The following is a 19,731-nucleotide window of genomic DNA, read 5'->3' on the forward strand; positions in this document are numbered from 1 at the left end:
GTGGTCGGTGTGCGCATGTGGTTAGTTAAAGGGTGTGATTGGAGTGAGGGTGTGATTAGATTGTGGGTGTAGGTAGAGTGGGAGTGTGGGTAGAGGGAGGGTGTAATTAGATTGTGGGTGTAGTTAGAGAGAGGATGTGATTAGATTTTGGGTGTGGATAAAGTTTGGATGTGTTTAGATTTAGGCTGTGGTTAGAGTGAGGGTATGACTGGATTGTGGGTGTGGTTAGAGTGAGGATGTAATTAGATTGTGGGTGTGGTTTGAGTGGGTATGTGGTTAGATTAGGCTGTAGTTAGAGTGATAGTGTGATTATAGATTGTGGTGTGATTGGAGTGAGAGTGTGATTAGCTTGTGGGTGTGGTTAAATTGAGGGTGTGATAAGATTGTGGTTGTGGTTAAAGTGAGGGCATGATTAGACTGGATGTGCTTTGATTTAGGCTGTGGCTAGAGTGAGGGCATGATTAGACGGGTGTGGTTAGAGGGAGGGTCTGATTAGATTGTGGGTGTGGTTAGTGTGAGGGCATGATTAGCCTATAGGTGTGGTTAGAGGGAGGGTGTGATTAGATTATGGGTGTGGTCAGTGTGGCAATTAGTTAGATTTAGGCTGTGGTTAGAGTGAGGGTGTGGTAAGATTATGGGTGTGGTTAGAGTGAGGGTGTTATTAGATTGTGGTGTAGCTAGAGGGAGGGTGTGATTAGATTGTGGTGTGGTTGGAGGGATGGTGTGATTAGATTGTGGTATGGTTGGAGGGAGGTTGTGAGTAGATTGTGGTGTGGTTTGAGGGAGGGTGCGATTAGATTGTAGGTATGGTTAGAGGGAGGGTGTGAGTAGATTGTGGTGTGGTTTGAGGGAAGGTGTGATTAGATTGTGGTTGTTAGTGTGAGGGTGTGATTAGATTGTAGGTGTGGTTAGAGGGAGGGTGTGACTAGATTGTGGTGTGGTTAGTGTGAGGGCATGATTAGATTGTGGTGCGGTTAGAGTGAGGTGTGGTAAGATTATGGGTGTGGTTAGAGTGAGGGTGTGATAGGATTATTGGTGTGGTTAGAGTGAGGGTGTGGTTAGATTATGGGTGTGGTTAGAGTGATGGTGTGGTTAGATTATGGGTGTGGTTAGTTCTATACTGGCACTTATACTGAGGAAATGATATGAACTTGAATTTTAACTCCAAGCTGATGATGTCATAGGGACATTTACAGCTGACCAATCAGCAGTTTAGCTTCAACTCACAAAACACTTTCTCTTGATTTTTCCATTACTGTATTCATTGTTTGTATTTTTCTTTCTTTCTTACTTTCTTTCTTTCTTTCTTTCTTTCTTTCTTTCTTTCTTTCTTTCTTTCTTTCTTTCTTTCTTTCTCACTCACACACTCTAGAATTTATTCCTCTTCATTTAATCTCAAGTCATGCATTGTTCTCTGTAGTATGTAACACCAGTGTAAATGTATTTCTCATGTTGCTTGTTGACCCTGCATTCATCACCATCACCTCCATCACACAAAGCACTTATATAAATATCCTAAACATGTAGCGACACTCAACAGCATTCTGGGGTTGAAGTGGGGGTGCGGAGAGAGAGAGGCGTCATCACCAACACAGAGTGCTCTCCTCTCAAAGCTTGCTCAGACAATTAACTCACACACACTCGCAGCGCTTGGGAAGCTTAGTGCCACTTAACATGCATGCTCTCTCAGCCTTTCATATGCTAAAACGCGGGGCTCTTTTAAAATATATTCATATACTCGAAAATTATTTTGCACCTTTGCAGAGGTGTACATTTAAAACGGTTCTGTGCTGAAGGGCTTCTAGAGAAAAAAGGTATTTTGTGACTTCTAAAGAAGTGCAGAACATCTCTATCATTAAAGTGCTCTTATAGCAACATGGGTGGAATAAATAGGGTGAATAAAATGCTATTGCTATTGCATTTTATGGAAAACCGGACATTTTACCCATTTTACCAATCGTTTACCTTCACACAACACCTGTGCCAACACCCATATACCCTCTCACACCATCAAATCATTTATACCCACACCCATATACCCTCTCACACCATCAAATCATTTATACCCACACCCATATACCCTCTCACACATCAAATCATTTATACCCACACCCATATACCCTCTAATACAAATCATTTATACCCACACCCATATACCCACTAACACATCAAACTATTTATACCCACACCCATATACCCTCTCACACATCAAACTATTTATACCCACACCCATATACCCTCTCACACATCAAACTATTTATACCCACACCCATATACCCTCTCACACATCAAACTATTTATACCCACACCCATATACCCTCTCACACATCAAACTATTTATACCCACACCCATACAGTATACCCTCTCACACCATCAAACCATCTAGACCCTAATTAATACACCCTCTCACACCATCAAACCATCTATCCCTGGACTCAAATACCCTTTAACACACTCAAATCATCTATACCCACACTTATATACCCCCTTACACTATCAAACTATGTGTACTCACACTCACGTACCCTATCACACCATCTAATCATTCATATATACGCTCATATACCCCCTCACATACTCAAAACCTTTATACAGACACTCATATACCTTCTCCAATCTTCAAAATCTATATCTAAATTTATATCTATATCAAACATACCCCTTTGCGCCATATGATTTTTGATACTTATTCTAGTTTACCCTCTAACACCATTGAATCAGATCATTTACGCATACTCATTTACCCAAAATAAAATCAGGAACGATCTGCACCTACAGTAGTTTGTGTCATTGGATCAGTGGTACCTGCACTCATTTACCCCATTACACCGTTCAATCCTTTTTACACACATTCGACTCCCATCTTACACCGTCATCTTCACCTCTTTACCCTCTCACACCAATATCACATATACCCACATTCAAACAACCAGATATTCTGCCCCTACACTCCTTTACTGTCTCACACCACCTGATCATCTGTACCTATGCTCCTTTTCCCTCTCATACCACCTTATCATCTGTCGCTACTCTCTTTTACCCTTTCATACCACCTGATTATCTGCCCCTACAGTTCTTTACCCTCTCACACCACCTGATCATCTGGCCCTACACTGCTTAACCATTTCACCCTACCATCACCAATCAGGCTGAACATTTTTCTAGTTTATAGCCGACTTTACTGAGTGTATCTGCAATGTGCGAAAGAAAAGATGGAGTTCATGTTTTCATCCTTCTTTCATCCACAGAGCGAGGAATCCATCATTGACGCTGCTCTGGCTGAGAGAGCACAAACCGCCCAATCGATACTCACCTGCCGAGCTGAAGGGCTTTCAGAGGATTAGATGTCAAACCTGCTGGGCCTATCACTATGATAAACTCTGTGTGTATGCACTCACATATGTGTCTGTGTGTCTGTGTGTTTCAGGTTTTGAGACTGAGCAATGATTAATGAAATGTTATTTGCTCTAGGCATCTTCTGATAATTAGTTATAAATATTTAGGTTTGAATATTTCAGATGATTAGAATTAATGCTTCAAATTATCAATTAATTAGGGAGAATGTTTGTCTTTTACATCCCTTATGGGTCATTAGTTTGGACATATTTGAAGCACTAATCATTTTTCTTGGAGAAACAGCCTCCTAATGAATGGAATGGTAAGTCAAAGACCACAGAAAGTTAGAATAACAATTTAAAAAACACATTTAGAATTAAATGTATGGTTCAATTGTGGGTGGGGCTAAGAGTGAGGCTAAAGCGAGGCCAAAATGGGCTGGTGTTGTGTGCAGAGTTAGTGTTAGCGTGAGAGGTGGGGTAAGAGTGGGTCAGTCATTGGGGCAGTGGTCGCGCAACTGGTTAAGGCTCTGGGTTGTTGATCGAAGGATCGGGGTTCAAGGCCCAGCACAGCCAAGCTGCCACTGTGCCCTTGAGCAAGGCCCTCAACCTTTCCTGCTCCAGGGGCACTGTATCATAGCTGCCCCTGCACTCTGACCCAACCTCCTCAGTTGGGGTATGTAAAGAAAAAAAGAATTCCACTGTGCTGTAAAGTATATGTGGCGATAATAAAGGCTTCTATGCCCCCGTTCTATCTTAAGACATCTTTCTAATTTGAAAAAAAAAAATGGCTATCAGGACCCTGTTTTTTTTTGTTTGTTTGTTTTTTTTTTTTTTAAAAACTGCATATCATCCAAAATAAAACTTTATAATAAGATCTGCATAGCTGTTGTGTGTTTGCACCTTCAATGCTTTAGCGAACCATCTCCTCCCATTAGCAGGATGTTTTAGGCTAGCACTCAACCGGATCGAGTCCGCCAACGCCTCACCGAACCATTAACACTTGTCATTTCTAATTCTGCAGGATTTTAATCAAACCCATCCTCTGCAGTGTTACATCCTACATCTCAGTTTTTACTTTGTATCCTCATGCTAACTGCCAACGCAAAGCATTCTATAGAATCCAAAAGGTTTTATGTGCAAAAAAAAGAGATAAGGGTGGCCTAATGCGAGTGACAGCCTCGACCCCAGGCTGTGAAGTGTGACACATAGACATGTACACACGTGCACACACACACACATAATCACACACTGCTGCAGGATTATATCTTAGGTGTGTGAGTGGGTACAACATTAAGTTAAAGTGCTCAGAGGGATGAAAAGGAACGCACTGCTTTTCTCTGCCAGTGCAAACACATTAGTTTACATCCATGATGTCAGGAAAAGCCACACACACACACACACACATACACATACACACACACACACACACACACACATACACATACACACACACACACACACACACACACACACAAGCTTTTATGTTTCCATTTGATTCTTCTAGTTCTGCTCCTCAAACTTTATTTAGCTGTAGGAAGATGGGCAAAGGCAAAAATATGAATAAAATAAGATGGGTGGGGTTAGCACAATGAGGAGAATATGAAGTTATATGAATGCTGAGAATGTGAAGAGTGATGGAGTCAGGATGATAGGAATGTGGAGTCAGGATGATGAACAGCACACAATGTTGTGTGGTGTCAGGACGAGGAGATTGCAATGAGGTGATGATGGACAGAGTTAAGCAATGGAGTAAATAAAGTAAATTCAAAGGGATCAGGAAAACCTGAAAATGGGCAGAGTCAGAGGAATGGGAAGAGTATGAAGTTAGAATAATGGGTGAACGGAAAGGATAAATTCAGGGTTCAAAGCTCACTAACACACACTAATGCTCCCTATCACACCAATATATAAACGGTAACACACTACAGCATAATCGACACTAACATACAATAGCACACCATAACAAAAATGCCAGCTCACAATGATACACACTAACACTCATTATTATTAACACTAACAAATCTTAATGCATGTCAATACAAATACTAACACACCTTAACGTGAATGCTAAAATATGATATAATTGTAAACACTCTGTAACGCACAATAAATCAAAATAAAATGTTTTTGACTTCCTGTGTCTCACCGTCAAACTTCCTGTGTTTGGTGGTGAGGATGTTTCTCAGGGCGCCACTGATCTCCTCCATCAGGTGTTCGAGATCAGCTTTACTGCGATGTGTGAGTGCCTCCTCCATCTCCACCCCACAGCATGTGTACTCCTGAGAACACACACGCAGGTGCTCACCTGTGGAGAACACACACACTTTATTATATCCACAGCTTTTTCTCAGCTCAAACAGCAGCTGAGTGGAACACCAACTGGATCTAATGATGCGTTTCAGCTCGGTGTGACATCATTAATTAGCAACGCCCCGTATCAGTCACCCAAATATAAATATGCATTCATTTGCATATATTTGCATCTCAAGGATATGTACTAAAATGAAAACCATGATCTGTGTGTGTGTGTGTGTGTGTGAGAGGAAGCGAGTGAGTAAGAGAGAGAGAGAGAGAGAGAGAGAGAGAGAGAGAGAGAGAGAGAGAGAGAGAGAGCACATGTTCTTCAGTGCTCTGTACTTAATATTGTTTTTAAGATTTCTTCCACTTATAAATGTAGTTCCACCACCAGCCGGTTGCTAAACATTACACCATTGTGATAATAGCATGAAAACAGTGCTGCTGGCATATAAACCAATTCAGCTAGCAACACTGTATTAGCTTTCCAGGTTCTGTAGTTAAAATTTAGCTCAATAAAACAATAAACAATCTATTTAGCTAAATCGCTAGCATTTGTGCCAAAATGTTAACATTTCTGCCCAGCAGTGTTCCTAAAAAAAACATTCATTCAGTCGACTAAAGGTTCTGTCCAGAACTCTAGAGCAAGTGTTTTAAAAGGTAGTGTTCATCACAAATGCTAGATTTAATAACCTTAAGGCTGTGTCCTAAACGTAAGCATTTATGCCTAGATAGAGATTTAAAGGTTTCTTTTAAAGCCCTAAATTTCACAGCTAGCTGGTGTTTTCTCTTCACCAATGCCAATTTAATGGCTATGAGTTGGCTATTTGGCTATTTTATTGAGCTAAAAACTCCCTTCTTTCAGACTTTCAAAACACTATGCACTAAACTCTATAATTTATAATTAGTTTGCTATTAAAAAATGGAGTAAACTACATTAGTTAGCTAATGTGCTGCTCCAGGCTCCAGTTATGCTTATATGTACAGTATATTGACTAATCAATGAGACACGCACAAACTTCTGTTCCTGTTTCTTGACAGAATGTGTACAGGAGCCATGTTTATTCATTAAGACAGTGATTATGAGCCTGTTCTGTGTGCTGTGTGTGAAATGAAACGTGAATTAAATGTGCAGTGGCATTAAAATGTGCTGAGTGGATGAGTTCAAATCTCTGTGTGTGAGTGTGTGTGTGTGTCGCACTGAAACGGAACAGCGCTGCATCTAGAAATAAATATCACCATGATTAGCGTGTTAAACTCAGGTCTGTGGCTAAAGATTAGCTCCTGTAGTGAATGATGTTTGCTAACTACAATGGTATGTGTCAGTGATATACTTCTGTAGCTATTCTACCAGTAGCAGCTGATTATAACAAGGATGCTAGCTAGCATATTTTAAAAGCAAACTAGCTAACGTTAGAGACTAATTAGCTATTGATAATGTTAACGCTGAAAACGTTATTGTAAGTTTGAAAAATTGATGCTTTAAATGGGATACAAGATGTGTCTTTATGTTCATACCTGTATATGAAAGTCAGAACAGCTGTAAATAGCACAGATTGAAGAGTACAGGTGTGGTTTAAAAAGCTTTATAATGGAATGTATCTATGCTCATATATAGAAACGAGAGGTTCTTGGCTTGATGCTATGAAAAAGTATATATGGTAATAAGGATATGGGAATATAAATTAGTCTTACATTTACAGCATTTGGCAGACGCTCTTATCCAGAGTGACTTTCATTTATCTCATTTATATAGCTGAGCAATTGAGGGTTAAGGGCCTTGCTCAGGGGCCCAGGAATGACAGCTTGGTGGCCCTGGGATTTGAACTCATGACCTTCCGATCAGTAGTCCAACACCTTAACCCCTGAGCTACCATGTTCCCCTAAGTCTTAGTGTCTGTTTATGGAAATGACAGAAGTTCTCAGTAGGCCAGCTTTGGAAACAGAAATATTCTGGAACAACCGTTAATGTAGCATGATAATGTAGGTACTGTTTGTGCCCATATATGGAAATTAGCATGTTCTCTTCATAGGCATATATTAAGGCCAGTGTGGGTGATTTTCTGGCCTCTTAATGAGTATGACTTAAGTCAGCTAAAAGCTCTGAATGGAAATGTGTGTGTGTCTTTGTGTTTATATATGTAAATGAGTTAAGTTTTGTAAATTTTGAGTACACACAACCAAATCACAGTTTTACTGAGGACCGTGTGACTATAACTTGCTCTTTAATTGGACAATTGTTTAAATCACAGAAAATACAATTCAGTGTGTGTGTGTGTGTGTGTGTGTGTGTGTGTGTGTGTGTGTGTGTGTGTGTGTGTGTGTCTGTATGTGTGTCAGTGTCAGCACAGAGCTGATAAAGCATTCATCATGAGACAGATGGAGTGATGGATCGTTCAGGAACCGCAGAGGAACAGAAACCTGATCTCTCCGTTAATTCACTAATAAACTCACACACACTCTTCTCTTCTCAGAGTCACCGCAAATACATCACCATCGATCCGCCATCACACAACCACACAAACACACAAACGAAAGCCAACAATGTTGGAGTGAGATGTCCTTCTTAGCCTTCCAAAGCTGCACTGTGGGTTTTCTTTCATCCTCTCTTAGTCATTTTTTTCTTAATTATTTCGCTAACACAAGGACACATTATATTTGAGCACAGTAGGTTCCCTACAGAGTCCTTGTGTAATGAGTATTTTTCTTTTAAAAAAAAAAGTACAACACAGATCATTCTGACCTGAGCAGATGTGAACGATATTTATTTTCAAGATCAGTGTGATGAAGCGGAAATGTGGACTGATGATGTGTCTGCCATCTGGACGTCTTTGCTACAGTCCCACATCCCCTTACACACTTCCCACTGAGCTAGGGACCTGAATGAAATGCATCCAAATGAGACGCTGGTAGAATTCCCTAAATTCACCACCACCATATGCTGCTGTGTATAACAGCTAACTTTCACAAAACTTTCAAGATTTCCGGACACTAAGTCTGTGTTCCAATATTTTAACACTTCCACTGCTCCATATCCTCTAGGTTGAGTCTATATTTTATTTCTTCATATGAGGATATTTTATTTGAGCTAACCCTAGCTACAGTACAAACTAATACGTTGCTAACTGATCACTTAGCAATCCTCCTGTACCTTACATTACCACACTTAGCAGACATGTTACTGAAAATAGCCACTTACTGTACGTACTGTAACCATTTACAGTACACACTTATGTAGTTACGACATATGACTGAAAAAGCTGGCTTGCTAAGCCGTTAGTTCATTTAAGTTTATTATCTTGCTCCATAGACAAAAATACAGGAGATTTGCTAAGAAGCTAATGTGATAAGTAAAAGGCTTACAGTATGTGACTAGAGTTGGTAACAGCTAGCATTATACTTTATATTATATTTTAAAATAAATGTTTACTCCCTAGGAATCTTGCTACTTACAATGCTAAACTCAAATCAGCTAATTAATACACAAGTCAATTAGAAACCATGTGCTACATACAACACTAATCACTTAGTACAATAAACTACTTCCTTTTCAGTAAACCTTAGCATTAGTCACTGTAGATATGTTGTGAGTTAGCCACTTTAAAATAGCAGCTAGCTGGTGAGATATAGAGAGGTTTCCTGGGCATTTTAGTCATTTCTTGGGTATTTAAAAGAAAATATTAAACCTATTTATTGTTCTGCATAAATTACTTTAATTGGTTTAAAATTACATGTTCTGGAAGGTCTCTGAAGGCGCTAAAAAGTTTCTGGTATTGCAACAGAAGAGTGAAATACTTGTTGGAGTTGTTAGTTGTGTTTCTCCATATTGCATCAGATGAAAATATTCTATGTTATGGCCACAATAACCAACTCAGAATGTTAAAGCCTCCTAAAGCCCCATACTTCCTGTTCTAACTCTATTTAACCGGATTTATTAAACCAGATCTTTCTCTCTCATGCGGCTGAGCTGTGTTTTTATGCTACACTCATTTAAACTGCATTGATTTGAGGATAAACTCTTCTTTTTAATTTCCGCAAAACATAAACCGTAAAAGTGAAGCACAAGGCTGCGAAACTGAGAGTCAGAGCCACACAGAAACACTGCTGTGCAATAACACTACATAGGGAGACTACTTAGAGACACTACTATATAGCAACACTTGTTACACTTGATAAAGAGACTACATAGGAACAATGCTGTAAAACACTCAAATGTACACTTCATACGAGACTCAAATGAACACTTAATAAAGAGACTATATAGGAACACTACTGTATGACACTCAAATGTACACTTCATACAGAAACTACATAGGGATGCTACTGTATGACACTCAAATGGACACATCATAAGGAGACTACATAGGCACACTACTGTACGATGCTCAAATCTACACTACATAGGGAGACTACTGAACAGCAACACTACATAGGGACGTGAATACTGCATGTACACTATCTAGGGCAATACTTTAAAAACCATGATGTATACTTCACACAATTTAGGACACTATACACAGGACAAAAACACTTCAACGTACACTACATAGTGAGACTTCTGTACATCTCCCTCCCTACATAATCACTACACAGGGACACTAGACAGTGATCCAACTACGGATCACCTCTGTGTATCACTCTCATACCTGTCTCTGTCTCTCTGTATCTGTCTTTCTCATCTGCTCATGTCTGGCCTATCCTCAGTACCGGTTTGTCTTTCTGCGCTCTCTCCCTCTCTCTCTGCATCTGTCCTTCTTGTCCCTGAATCTCTCGCTATTCTTGATATCTGTCTCTCGCACCCCCAAGAAGCTGTCTGTCTGTCTCTCTGCTTTCCTCCTTTGTGGGTGTAATGGTGTGTACAATCCCTGTCTGTCGACACCGTCTCAAACTATTTCATGGACTATAAGCTTTATTTTTAGTGATTAACATTGTGCTGTGTGTTGATGGACTACACACTCTCTCTCTCTCTCTCTCACACACACACACACACACACACACACACTCACACACATACACACACACAAATAAAATTCTTAAGTGCACAAAGGAGAAATCAAAGACTAAGTTTTGGGTAAAAAAGTAAACAGGGGGATCATGGGCTCTGTCTCAAATCATACACATCTTTATATGTCTTTTTTTGTCTCTTTTGTCGTTGCTATTAGTCCATAATCTCTGTCTATCTGTCTGTCTGTTCCTTGTCTATCTCTCCAACTATCTGTCTGAGTGCTCTAGCCATCTTCATCCTATTCTTTTGTCTCCAGCTGTCTGTCGCTCCCTGTTCTCCTTCTTGTCCCCAGCTGTCTGTTTCCCTGCTCTCTCTATCCATCTTTTATCTGTCACTTCTTCCTCAGCTATCTTTTGTCCAAGCTGTCTTGTTATCTGTCTTTTATCTGAGTCTTTCGTCCCTAGCTGTCTCTCTCTGCTGTCTCTATCAATCTTTTATCTGGGTCTTTTGTCCTCAGCTGTCTGTCTCTCTGACATATATTTGTCTTTTATCTGTCTTTTATCACTCTTTTGTCCCCAGCTGTCTGTCTCTCTGACATATATTTGTCTTTTATCTGTCTTTTATCACTCTTTTGTCCCCAGCTGTCTGTCTCTCTGGACTCTGTATATGCTTTTTCAACATTTTGTCCCCATCCGTCTGTCTCTGTGGACTTTCTATCTGTGTTTCCTCAACCTTTTGTCCTCAACCTTCTATCTATTTAGTTTTTCTCTCTTTCCTCCCTTGCTATCTTTATCAATGCTGTCGGTCAGCTGAAGTGTGCACTTGCTTAGAGGAAGTGAGTTTAACACTCAACCCAAAGGGAACTTCATTTATTTCTCTATTTCATTTCTAACGGATTTTAAATTCCCTTTATCCATCTTTAAAGCTCCTAATGGCCCTAACACCTTTATCTCTCACCCAGAGTCTGACCGGCTTTGTTCCAAATCAGGCTCTAACCTCATCAGCCGCTGCCTTTCTGAGCATTACAGTTCAGGGAGTCTTCAATATTTTCCACAGAAAGGTTGACGCAGTGGCAGGGTTTTATTTTCAGCGAAGCACGAGCCTCAGAGTTTCCTCGGATTTAATCAGTTTAGTGCTAACGAGCTTCAAACCCTGTCAAAGTGCTCAGAAGTGATGCAAACATCTACTAATGTTTAACTAGAATGTTTCTAGACTGCAATGTTACATGTACATAAAGGAGGCGGAGCTTAAACAGCTAAAGTTATTATAGCTTCAGTTGGAAGAAAGTAAGAAAAGTAAAAAAAAAAAAAACAGAAACATGAACACTTCCTTCTCCTTTCTTCTTTGCTTCTTTTTTCTTCTTTTCTTTCCTCGTTTTGCACCTTTGCGTTTTATTCCGTTTATTTTATTTTATTTATTCCACTCTATTTATTCCACTCTTCTTTCCTCCTTTCTTCACAATCGTCTTCCTTTACTTGCTTTCTTTCTTCCGTTCTTTCATTACATTTTTCTTTTCTTTTTTTCACAATTTTTCTGGTTATTGAGGGTTTGCTTCCTCCTTTCTTTGCTTCCTCCTTGCTTCCTCCTCCCTCCTTCCTCTTTTGCATCCTCATGTATAATATTTTCTGTTTACTCGTTTTCTTCCATTCTGTTTGTCTTTCCTTTTTTTAAATTCCTTTGTATTCTTCCCCCCTCTTCCCTTTACTTCCTTATTTTTGTTTTTTCCCCTCTCTTCCTTGCTGCATTTTCTTTATTCCACATTTGCTTTTTAATTTTTTTTGCTTCACTACCGTAACTCCAATTTGTTTCTGGATTTATTTTCTGGATTCCTATATAAATAATGTAAATTGATATATAAATAAATAAATAAATAAATAAATAAATTGAAGGAAAAGATTCAATCACTCCTCCATTACTTATATATAGCTCTACTTCCATCACATCATGCCAGTGTTTAAAATTCTCTCCTATAATAATTCCTGTAAGTCCCTTTAGCTTTGTATCATATACAGTAGTGTGTCCACACTCCCTCCCTCACACACTCCACTACGGCGAAGAACAGTGGGCTTCTGATTGCTACGGATATCGAGACGGTCGAAGTGGCGTTGATGGATTTCTGCCTGAATTAGAATGTGATATTAGCATAAGGGAAATCTACAGGCGGAAATTGGAAACGAAAAATTAAGCATCTGACGATGGTGTCCGGCTGTGTTCCAAACGGAGTGTGTGCACGTTTCTTTATTTAATCCTCTTTTTCAGTTTGTTTTGGTCGGATGTCGTTTCACTCCTTGATAAAATGAACATCAGTTCTCTAATCCTACACACACACACACACACACACACACACACACACACACACTGTATCAGTACTTTAATCCCTTAAAGCGTGTGCTGAAGCACTCTTACTCTGACCCTTCTCTCCACCTCTCAGTGTCTGTCTCACATGGATTATTCCTCAAACCCCAGGAGTGTTCACGCCTCAAACCGACTCAGTCTCTCCCACACAAACAGCGAGGTGAACGGTCACGTACTGGAGTGTGGCACCACCATAACAACAGCGTGTGCAGTTCTGTGTCACATTGGTTTCCAGAATCTTCCAGAATCCATTCTTTCATCTTCCTGTGTAATATTTCCTGTGCCGCTCAACCCCAAAGCGACTCCATGAACTCACACATGTTTGTTCAGTGTTCTTTATTCCTTCTCTTTCTGCTCTCTCTCTCTCTCTACATTCTTTCTTTCTGTCTATTATCTCTCATATCCCTATTTTCCTCTATTCTTAAAAGATATCCTTTTTTATGATGTCAATTGAGTTATTTTTTTTCTGCTTTGTTTCATGCTTATAGCCTTTTTTCTTCGTCATGTTTTTCTGTTTATAGCTTGTCTTTTCTTTCTTTTTTTCTGATTGTGGTTTAATTTCTTTCTCTCCTTCCTTTGTTCTTTCTTTCTTTCTTTCTTTCTTTCTTTCTTTCTTCCACTGTATTTCCTCTATTTTATAACGGTGAAAACATTTTTTTTTTATGGAGCTCAGAAAGGCAGCGGCTGATGAGGTTAGAGTCTGATTTGGAACAAAGCCGGTCAGACTCTGGGTGAGAGATAAAGGTGTTAGGACCATTAGGAGCTTTAAAGATGGATAAAGGGAATTTAAAATCCGTTTGAAATGAAATAGAGGAATAAACTCACTTCCACTAAACGACTATGCACTTTCACACTGACCTTTCAATTCTTGTCACAACACGTGTGTGTGTGTGTGTGTGTGTGTGTGTGTGTGTGTGTGTGTGTGTGTGTGTGTGTGTGTGTGTGTGTGTGTGTGTGTGGTGTGTGTGTGTCTGGAGAATGAAAAGTGAAAAGTCCTGATTCTGAATTACACACTCATTTCATGTCTGATCAAAAACAAATTGTCTCCCTGCTGCTCTGAGACCGAGTACAGCTAACGGGCACACACACACACACACACACACACACACACACACACACACACACACACACACACACACACACACACACACACACACACGACAAAACAGATATTGCCTGGAGACCCCCTTGTCCCAGACCACTCAACTACAGTGTGAGTGTTTGTCTGTGTGTGTGTGTGTGTGTGTGTGTGTGTGTGTGTGTGTGTGTGTGTGTGTGTGTGTGTGTGTGTGTGTGTTCCTGTGTGTGTGTTTCTTGTGTGTGTTTGTTTCTGAGTGTACTGTCTTTTCCTCACAGAAAGACGTGCTGATCCCAAGCAATCTGACTTCCACTCAGCAAGATGACACCGATTCATCCAGTGCTTCTGACCCCACAAACACGCGGACGGTGGATTTTTTTTTGTTGTCGTTTCATCTTTAGTGAATTGCAACAATCAACAACCCTCAAGTAAAATAATTATAAAGAAAATAGTAATAAAAAAATAAAAATAAAAACAGCAGGTTTATCGTGACTGTGAACACGATAAACCAATAAAATCTGTCACCAATGAAGAAAGATCAGCTGGTTCTGTACAGGTGTCTTCTTGGTGTGATCTGGCTACAAAAACGATGGTCCTACATACTGCATCTAACATACTAATGTATAGGATCTTATGCAGTCTCTCATATTCTTTATGGGGTAGTGTGAAAAAACAACAACAACAACATCCAAGCCCACCTAAAGCACCTGAATCATGTTTCAAAATGTGTTATCCTCTGATTAGACCGCAGAAAAATCAATAATTTTATGCAAAATTTGAACAGAGATAGATTTTTCACACAAACAAAACTGCTTATCAGCCAAAGAACCCCGTACTCATGGTAAAGCATGGTGATGGAAGCATCATGCTATAGGGCTGCTCCAAATAGCAATCTTTTATGGCCCAGAACCCGCAGGCCTTTTTTTTTCTCAACAGACAGCTGAAAATGAAAAATTTTCACCTTCCAGCACAACAACATGCCAATAAGAAGAAATCCAAGGCTTTCAGAAGAAGAAGAAGATTTTGGAATTAGCTCCATCAGAGCTCTGATATAAATCCCTGTGGAGTGACTTAAAGAGGGAAAAGAGATCCTTTCACAATCTGATAGATCTGGAGTATGGAAGAGTTCAATAAAATTGGCAAATCAAAATGTGTTAAGCCGATAAGAGTCTTTACAGATAATTGGGTAAAGGGGTGCATATACTTATACAACCAGGGTATCGTCATTTGTTTTCTTTTTATTAATGCTTAGAATGATAATTTCCAAATAAATCCTACAAACCTTCAACTCACTCTCAAGATATCATCCTAACAGCTCACTAAGATCTCAGAGAGATATAGAGACAACAAGTAAACAGAATATCTGTGGCTCTGTGTCACCGGGCCATAAAATTAATTACAAAAAATATATATAAAATAATAATAATAATAATAATAATAATAATAATAATAATAATAATAATAATAATAATTCTGTGGGCCCACCACCTGCAGGAGAAACTTTAAGGGGCTGGTGCAATCTGGATTGGGTGTCAGTCGAAGGCAGGCGTCTCGGCGACTCAATCTCCGGACACGGAATCTGACTCTAGGGACATGGAATGTCACCTCACTGGGGGGAAAGGAGCCTGAGCTGGTGTGGGAGGTTGAGAGATACCGACTAGAGATAGTTGGGCTAGCCTCCACGCACAGCTTGGGCTCTGGAACCCAACTCCTCGAGAGAGGCTGGACTCTCTACTACTCTGGAGTCGCCTGCGGTGAGAGGTGGCGGGCTGGTGTGGGCTTGCTCATAGCCCCCCAGCTCAGCAGCCATGTGTTGGAGTTTACCCCGGTGAATGAGAGGGTCGTTTCCCTGCGCCTTTCTTGTTGGGGAGAGGTCTCTCACTGTTATTTGTGCTTATGGGCCAAATGGCAGTGTAGAGTACCCGACCTTCTTGGCGTCTCTGGGAGGGGTGCTAGAAAGTGCACCGACCTGGGACTCCGTCGTTCTACTGGGGGACTTCAACACTCACGTGGGCAGCGACAATGACACCTGGAGGGGCGTAATTGGGAGGAACGGCCCCCCCGACCTGAACCCGAGTGCTGTTCTGTTATTGGACTTCTGTGCTAGTCACACTTTGTCCATAACACCATGTTCAAGCATATAGGTGTCCATCAGTACACATGGCACCAGGACACCCTAGGTCGGAAGTCGATGATCGACTTTGTGGTTGTTTCATCTGACCTCCGGCCGTATGTCTTGAACACTCGAGTAAAGAGAGGGGTGGAGCTGTCAACTGATCACCACCTGGTGGTGAGTTGGGTCCGATGGCAGGGGAGGAAGTTGGACAGACTTGGCAGTCCCAAACATACTGTGAGGGTCCGCTGGCAACGTTTGGCAGAGTCTCCTGTTAGAGAGATCTTCAACTCTCACCTCCGGCAGAGCTTCAACCAGATCCCAAGGGAGGTTGGAGACATTGAGTCCGAGTGGACCATGTTCTCCACCTCCATTGTCGACGCAGCCGCATGGAGCTGTGGCCGTAAGGTCTCCGGTGCCTGTCGTGGCGGCAATCCCCGAACCCGGTGGTGGACCCCGGAAGTAAGGGATGCCGTCAAGCTGAAGAAGGAATCCTATCGAGCCTGGTTGGCTCGGGGGACTCCGGAGGCAGCTTATAGGTACCGGAGGGCCAAGCGAGCTTCAGCCCGGGTGGTTGCAGAGGCAAAAACTCGGGTCTGGGAGGAGCTCGGTGAGGCCATGGAGAAGGACTATCGGTTGGCCTCGAAGAAATTCTGGCAAACCGTCTGGCGCCTCAGGAGGGGGAAGCAGTGCCCTGCGCACACTGTTTACAGTGGGAGTGGGAATCTGCTGACTTCGACTGGTGACATCCTTGGACGTTGGAAGGAGTACTTTAAAGATCTCCTCCACCCCACCAACATGTCTTCCACTGAGGAAGCAGAGGCAGAGGGCTCGGTTGTGGACTCGTCGATCCCCCAAGCTGAGGTCACTGAGGTAGTTGAGAAGCTCCTCGGTGGCAAGGCACCGGGGGTGGATGAGATCCGCCCTGAATACCTTAAGTCTCTGGATGTTGTGGGGCTGTCTTGGTTGACACACCTTTGCAACATCGTGGGGCGGTTGGGGACAGTGCCTCTGGACTAGCAGACTGGGGTGGTGGTCCCTCTGTTTAAGAAGGGGGACCGGAGGGTGTGTTCAAACTATAGGGGGATCACACTCCTCAGCCTTCCCGGAAAAGTCTATGCCAGGGTACTGGAGAGGAAAATTCGGCCGATAGTCGAACCTCGGATTCAGGAGGAACAATGCGGGTTTCGTCCTGGTCGTGGAACACTGGACCATCTCTATACCCTCACCAGGTTGTTGGAGGGTTCATGGGAGTTTGCCCAACCAGTCCACATGTGCTTTGTGGATCTGAAGAAGGCATTCGACTGTGTCCCTCGTGGTGACCAGTGGGGGGTGCTCTGGGAGTATGGGGTCCGGGGCCCTCTGTTAAGGGCTGTCCGGTCCCTATATGACCGGAGCAGGAGTTTGGTTTGCATTGCCGGCAGTAAGTCAGACTTGTTCCCAGTGCATGTTGGAATCCGGCAGGGCTGCCCTTTGTCACTGGTCCTGTTCATTATTTAATATGAACAGGATTTCTAGGTACAGTCGGGGGCCGGAGGGAGTCCGGATTCGGGACCACAGGATTTCATCTCTGCTTTTTGCAGATGATGTTGTCCTGTTGGCTTCTTCAAATCAGGACCTTCAGCATGCACTGGGACGGTTTGCAGCCGACTGTGAAGCGGCGGGGATGAGAATCAGCACCTCCAAGTCCGAGGCCATGGTTCTCAGCCAGAAAAGGGTGGCTTGCATACTTCAGGGTGGTGGAGAGATCCTGCCTCAAGTGGAGGAGTTTAAGTATCTTGGGGTCCTGTTCACGAGCGAGGGAAGGATGGAGCGGGAGATCGACAGGCGGATCGGTGTATCTTCTGCAGTGATGCGGTCGATATACCGAGCTGTTGTATTGAAGAAAGAGCTGAGCCTTAAGGCGAAGCTCTCTATTTACCAGTCGATCTATGTTCCTACTCTCACCTATGGTCATGAGCTTTGGATCATGACCAAAAGGACAGGATCCCGGATACAGGCGGCCGAAATGAGTTTCCTCCGCAGGGTGGCTGGGCGCTCCCTTAGAGATAGGGTGAGGAGCTCAGTCACTCGGGAGGAGCTCAGAGTAGAGCCGCTGCTCCTCCACATCGAGAGGGGTCAGCTGAGGTGGCTCGGGCAACTGTTTCGGATGCCTCCTGCTCCATGCTTCCGGGAGGAGGCCCCGGGGAAGACCTAGGACACGCTGGAGGGACTATGTCTCTCGGCTGTCCTGGGAACGCCTCGGTATTCCCCCGGAAGAGCTGGAGGAAGTGTCTGGGGAGAGGGAAGTCCGGGTGTCCCTGCTTAGACTGCTGCCCCCGCGACCCGGCCCCGGATAAGCGGTAGAAAATGGAAAAAAATTTAATAATAATAATAATAATAATAATAATAATAATAATAATAATAATAATAATAATAATAAGCATTTATCTATTTAAATATCTAGACATAAAAGATAAAAGTAAAATATTAAATATAAATATTAGAAAATTACTACATAAGGAAACAGCAAATACATTTTATTTATTTAAAATAAATATGATTTATGAAATAAAAATCTAACAAAACTAAATCAAATAAATAATATAAGCAAAATCAAAATAAATATAAAATGTCCAGAATTTGAAACAATACAGAAAGTAAAAAAAAACAAAACACAGAAGAACAAAATAATAGAAGCATAAAAATCTATATCAATATTAAATATCAACAAAGATTTTACGATCGTTTTATTGAGGTCTTGCCACAAGATCATGTCATCAAAGTCTTGGTCACATTCTGTCATGTCAGTTGTTTTCATGATCCTATGATGTAACATTCATAAATCAATTAGTTTAGAAGAGAACCTGAACAACAATTTTGATAAAGTTTTAAAAAATTATAAAATGTATAAACTCATATTGTTGATCGAGTCTCTCCCAGGTGTCCTGCCTATGCAGTGTAGACTCTGCATCTGTTTTTATCTAGGTACTGACTTACTAACATTACAATTTCTACAGAACTTGTGTAGCAGGTGTGTGTGTGTGTGTGTGTGTGTGTGTGTGTGTGTGTGTGTGTGTGTGTGTGTGTGTGTGTGTGTGTAATGAAGTCTTTTGTGTGAGCTTCTGCTCTCTTTTCATCCTCTCATCTCCTGCAGGACTACTAAACACAGCAACACCTTGCATTCCCCTTTGCCTAATTAACCCCTGTACACACACACCCACAACCACACAGTGTTAAAACAGACCCTTGTTTTCATGACACGGAATACCTCCGGTGTGCAGGTGACTTATTATAATCAGAGTATGAGTCGCTGTGGGAGAACCAAGAAGCCCCCTGGGGTGTGTGTGGGGGTGTGTGTGATGGTGTGTACATGCATAATCCTGAGTAGAGTAACAATGGATGCATAACGCTTTGAGAGAAGCAAAGAAATAACAGGGAATAATTAGGATTGATTCAATTATTCTTATTTGATTCAAATGAAAGACTTACAGAAAGTTACAGTAAAAAAATCATATAAAAGATTTGCTATATATGATTCATATGGTTTATTAGAGTCACCAGCCTCTGGTGCCATTAAATGAATAGATTTATGTGACTCACTTAAAAGAGTCATTTCCAATGTGG

At 41.6% G+C, this 19,731-nt stretch overlaps 1 protein-coding gene across 2 annotated transcripts in view; it reads right to left on the minus strand.

Moving 5' to 3' along the window:
- Nucleotides 1-19,731, minus strand: part of gpc6a (glypican 6a) — a 118,571-nt gene that overhangs the window by 81,104 nt on the left and 17,736 nt on the right. For both annotated transcript variants that reach the window (XM_027156563.2, XM_027156564.2), the window contains exon 2: nt 5,486-5,644. In XM_027156563.2, the coding sequence (XP_027012364.1) occupies nt 5,486-5,644 (159 nt within the window). The remainder of the gene's footprint in view (nt 1-5,485; nt 5,645-19,731) is intronic.

Source organism: Tachysurus fulvidraco, chromosome 18 (assembly GCF_022655615.1).
Source record: "Tachysurus fulvidraco isolate hzauxx_2018 chromosome 18, HZAU_PFXX_2.0, whole genome shotgun sequence".
NCBI classification, from domain to species: Eukaryota; Metazoa; Chordata; class Actinopteri; order Siluriformes; family Bagridae; genus Tachysurus; species Tachysurus fulvidraco.